Source organism: Aptenodytes patagonicus, chromosome 12 (assembly GCF_965638725.1).
Source record: "Aptenodytes patagonicus chromosome 12, bAptPat1.pri.cur, whole genome shotgun sequence".
NCBI lineage: Eukaryota > Metazoa > Chordata > Aves > Sphenisciformes > Spheniscidae > Aptenodytes > Aptenodytes patagonicus.
Genome location: NC_134960.1, coordinates 11,888,030 through 11,893,107, shown reverse-complemented (window position 1 = coordinate 11,893,107; position 5,078 = coordinate 11,888,030). Strand labels below are relative to the sequence as shown.

Sequence of the window (5,078 nt, the reverse complement as noted above, 5' to 3'; positions counted from 1 at the left end):
AGGTAGCTGCTGCTGCTAAATAGCTCTGACTTTGGGCACGGTGAAAGGCGGGGATGGGGGAACAGACGCGGGGACGCCCGGGTGGGTGCCGGGGGGGGGAGGAGGGTGATGGCCGGGTGAGGGGGGTGATGCCCGGGTGGGTGCCGGGGGGGTTGTCATGCCCGGGTGGGTGCCGGGGGCGGGGGGGTTGTCATGCCCGGGTGGGTACCAGGCGGGCGCCCGCCCCGGCGCGCCTGTGGCCGCCGGCCGCCAGGGGGCGCAGGTGGCCCCAGGTCCGCGCGCAGGATCTCGCGAGATCCCGGCGGCCGCTTGGGGAAGCGGAAGCGCGTCGCGCTCCTTTTTCCGGGCGTCTGTCGCGGCGGCAGCAGCGGGGTAAGGGCGGCGCGGCCCGGCCTGCCCCCATCCGCCCCCATCCGCCGCCATCCTGCGCGGGGCGGCCCTGCTCTGTCCCCCGCTGGCCGCGGCGCGGCGGGGCCTGTTCGGGGAAGCGGGAAGGGGGCGGAAAGGGGCTCGGTCGTCTCGGGCCCTGCTGGCGCGGCCGGGCCCGGAGCTCTGGGGCGGCGCGGCCCGGGCCCTCTTCGCGCGGGAAGGGGCTGCTCGCTGCCTGGGGAGGGGAGCGGGGTTGGGCCGGGCTCGCCGGCCCCCGAGGCGGGTGAGCCCCGAGGGTGAGGGCGCTGCTGGCGTTCGTGGGTCGGGCAGAGGCGGCGGGTAGAGTGGTGTGGGAGCCCCGGCCTGGAGCCTGGCTGCAGGGGTGTCTGGTGGGGCAGGCCTGCCCCGGAGCTGTGCTCGGGTGTGCCCTTGGGAGCTCGGACTCCAGGTAGAGCTCACCCTGCTTTGGTCTGTTGTTTGATAATGGATTATTGGGTTAGTAGAGCTCAGGCAGCGTATGGTGTTCTGATTCGCAGCATGCCCTGACTTGCCATACAGCCCAGGCTAGTGTGCACAGGAGCTGCAAGTGCGTAGTACTTGAAAGTTGCGGATTGAGCAAAAGCATCATTTAATGGACATGCCTTTGTCAGTCAGGATGAATTGTGCCATGACGGACGGTCTTGTACTGCAGTTGTTAAGATTTAGGGAAGGCCAAAAGGGTCTTGGATTCACAGATCTGCTACATGCGCCAGTCTGGTGGCGTGCTTTATTGGAGATACCTAAGCAGTTTGAGTTCCCTGTCTCTGCGAGTCCAAAGTATACGTTCACTTTATAAATGAAGGCGGTGTATGCTGCAGGGCAAAATTAAGACTAGTCAGTCAGGTGTCCTGACTTCTGAGAACAGCGAGCTTTGGATTAGAAGGAATGGTCTGATGTGCTTGTGTGTAGCACATCTGTCAATCACAGGGTCATTGTCAATCGGGGAAGAGGCTTAAACCTTACTTGAAGTCCCGTTTGTAAGAGTATATGAACTGGGGGTGGGATTAAAAATAGTTAAAATTGCTTTTTTATGTCCTAGCATACTTTGTGTGGGTAGATGATAAAGCGTAGTGTGTATGAGTTACAAGCATCTCTCAAACTATTGTTTTTCTTCGTGCAGCCAAAATGAAGTTCAATCCATTTGTGACCTCAGACCGCAGCAAGAACCGCAAACGACACTTCAATGCGCCTTCTCACATTCGAAGAAAAATAATGTCCTCCCCGCTCTCCAAGGAGTTGCGGCAGAAATACAATGTCCGCTCTATGCCCATCCGGAAGGATGATGAAGTCCAGGTAGCTGCGCTGTCTGTCTTTTAAGTTGTGCCGTCACACGTGGACTTCTGTCTGTGTTTTGGTTTTCGTGTACAGCCCGTGCAAAAGGGAAGAGCCAGACAAATTGAGATTGATGCTGGAGCTTTGCCGTGAGTCTTGCAGAACTAATACAAGTTAATGTGGTCGTAGACTTGGCCTGTTGAGTGTTTCCTGAGATCACATCGGTGACAAGGAAAATACAAGGAACACAAGTGTGCTGGCAACTTTACTGCACTTTAGTTACATGCATTGATTATCATACTGGAGTAAAGGCTTTTAACAGTAAAGCACAAAACAATTGTTTCTTTTCTTTTTTTATAGACTATTTGCTACCTGTGATATTTGAAAGATCAGTTTAGAAATGAATCCAAGTTAAGTGGCTTTTTTTATATAAAATGCAACGACAGGTGGAAAAACTAAGATGAAAGACTATTGAAGTTGACCATTAGCCTTCTGGTTGAAAAGATACGGGGTTCCTTCATTAGGGTTTACTGCAGGGAAAATGAGGGAAAAGTACGGTTCTGATCCATTGTATTTTCCTTTTTAGTGATTGCTGAAATTGTCCAGTAATTGATGTCTTTGTGGCATGTGTATACAAAGAGCAGAGTTGGGACTTCAACCTGTGCAGTTCTGGTTTTCTGTTGGGATAATTAGATAGTGTTTCTTAAGATCAGGTAATTGTTTAAGGGGTGGTTTTGAAGTATGGGACAGTGCGCTTCTTACGTTCTTGTTTAGGTTGTCCGGGGACACTACAAAGGACAGCAGATCGGCAAGGTGGTCCAGGTGTACAGAAAAAAATACGTCATCTACATTGAACGTGTTCAGCGTGAGAAGGCTAATGGCACAACTGTCCACGTGGGGATCCATCCCAGCAAGGTACGGTGCGCGAAGTGAGATCTGAAATCCATGAGGAGACCTTGTTGGCAAATGAAGACGCTGCTACTGGCATGAGTAGAACCTTGTTATGGGGCGTGGAATAATGGATTGAGATGGTACAGCGCTGGGGGATAATAAACAAAGAAGTGTTACGGTGTCATGACAGTAGAGAAGTGGCAGTTGAAAGCAAGAACTCCTCCATGTTTCTAGGGCTTATTTGGTGGAGAAGCTGCTAGAGACTTTAGTCTTGCTAAAATATTTTTTTGAAGAGCTTGGTGTTTTTAAAGCACAAAACAGATTGTTTAGAACAATCCTTCATCTTTGCTATGTGGCATTTGCACTGTTTAAGGAGGTGTTAGAAATGTTGAGATAGATGCTCAGAATTACGATTTGTTCTTGTGGACTTAAGTTCTTCTGAATCTGGTTTTAGCCTGAAGTGATTTACAATGTTTAGAGTTTGTGAAAACCAGGCAAAGCCTGTTTAGATCATAACAAGAAAACATTTCAAGCTAAACAGAACAACGAGCCAAAACCTGGTTTGAAGCAGATGAAATTAGTCTGCTTCAGCCTTGCCACGTGGGCACGCATACTGAAGTGTTGGTGGAAGAAATCCAGTTGTAACAGGTTTTCTGGTCTAAATGGTTGGTATGTTCAGCAGAGGGAGAGCAGAATTATTCCAAAACAACATCATGACTTGTGTGCAGTAGTAACATTTGATGGACAAGGTGACATTGCGATGGAGCCAGTGTACATACTACTTGTGTGGTAAATAGCAGTGAAAGAAATCGAATTTTGTGCTGGTCCTTTAATTCTGTGAAAGTTTTCTCTAATTGGGAATCGGACGCTGATAAAGCTTTGTGTAAAGATTCTCGTTATTAATGCAAAAGGAACAGAAGAATGTTTTGTTAGTTGCAAACTTTGCAGTGGGGAGGATGAACAGTTTCTACCTCTCCTAGGTGAAGAGGTAGGAATTAATTACAACTAAGAGAGACCTAAATGCACAACGGAACTGGGGAGTGTGCAGCCCTGCTGCAGCCTGTACGGTTTTTCTAGGATTTGATTGTCAATTGTATTTTTAAAGTACTCCCTTCAGTAATATCAACGCATTTATTTCTTTGCCAATTTGAGGGGGCACACAGAGCACTGAAGGCTGCTTGTGGGCTGAGAATCAGAGCTTCAGTTTGCTGCTGCTTTGTTAGAAATACCATTAAGGCTGTGGCAGCAAATGGTCTGCAGAATTTACCTTTTATGTCCGTGTTAGTAGTACTTGATAATTGCCTGGCCTCTTCGCAACTGTTCAATAGCAGATGTGTTCTTTGAAGTGTCTTTATGTGAGTCACTGTGGTGCATGAACTTTTACTGTTGCCTGTAGTTTAGCCAGATGCATTGGCTATTCCATACGGTACAGCAATGATGCGATAGTGGCCAGCGGCAGCAGCATGGTTTTCCAGTGTTCCAAAATTTAGGTAATATTGCTTAAAACATGGAGAAATTAAAATAGTGATCCATTACTTGCCTTTGTGGTGGTGGGATCAGCTATATGCCGTGTTTCAGATGGGTGTAGTATCCATCATGTTTGAGCAGCATAATGGGAATTAGGTTCACTTCAAAGTAATTATTTTATTACGTAGATAAATAGAAATTTGGCTGCTCATCAATTTGTGCAGATGTTTTGGCGGTGCGTCAAAGCAACTGTCCGTACACTCTGATCCCTGAGTGTACCTGGGAAAGTGTGAACACGGAGGCAATTCAGTACCTCAGTTCTACTCAAACCAAATGAGATAATCCATGGAAATAACACCTGTGTGCCAGAGCTGATCTTCCTGGGCCGCGCTGTATTACCACAGTTCTGTCAGGTTGCTGTACTTTAACACTGAAGAGACACTAAATTCTTTGTCCTTTCTCTAGGTGGTGATCACTAGGCTAAAACTGGACAAAGATCGCAAAAAGATCTTGGAGCGTAAAGCAAAATCTCGCCAGGTTGGCAAGGAGAAGGGCAAATACAAGGAAGAAACAATCGAAAAGATGCAAGAATAGATGGTTTCCTATTTGACACCATTAAAGAACTGCTAAAATTAAACCTATTGTTGTGTCTTCTCCTTTACAAAGTCCTGATACGGCGTGTCTGGTTAGCATTTAAATATTCATTCTCATGTTTTGATGTTGGCTATGTAAAAAATACTTACAGTAAATTAAAAAGCTTTTTATACTTTTTTTTGCTTTTAAGAAAACAAAAGACTTTTTCCCCATAAAGGAATATTTGAACCAACGTTAGAAAGAGTAGCACAATCCTGAAAACATGTGTCTAACGACCATTGTACTTCTGTCTCTTCCCAATTATCTTTAACACTTACATAGATGTGTTCATGGTTTTAAATGAACGTGTTAATTCTGTGCACTGTATGTATTTAATATTTTATCAGACATTTGAAGTAAGCTATTTCTGGCCATGAATCTCTTTCTGTAATCCTCTTAAATTACGT

General features: G+C 46.9%; 1 protein-coding gene across 1 annotated transcript; it reads left to right on the top strand.

Annotated features, from left to right (window-relative positions):
* Positions 1–301: 301 nt before the first annotated feature.
* On the top strand, positions 302–4,675 carry RPL26L1 (ribosomal protein L26 like 1). Its single transcript, XM_076349733.1, has 4 exons — positions 302–372; positions 1,529–1,701; positions 2,455–2,595; positions 4,504–4,675. Exons 2-4 carry the CDS (start codon positions 1,534–1,536, stop codon positions 4,630–4,632), a joined length of 438 nt encoding a protein of 145 aa, XP_076205848.1. The 5' UTR covers positions 302–372; positions 1,529–1,533; the 3' UTR covers positions 4,633–4,675.
* Positions 4,676–5,078: the final 403 nt, after the last annotated feature.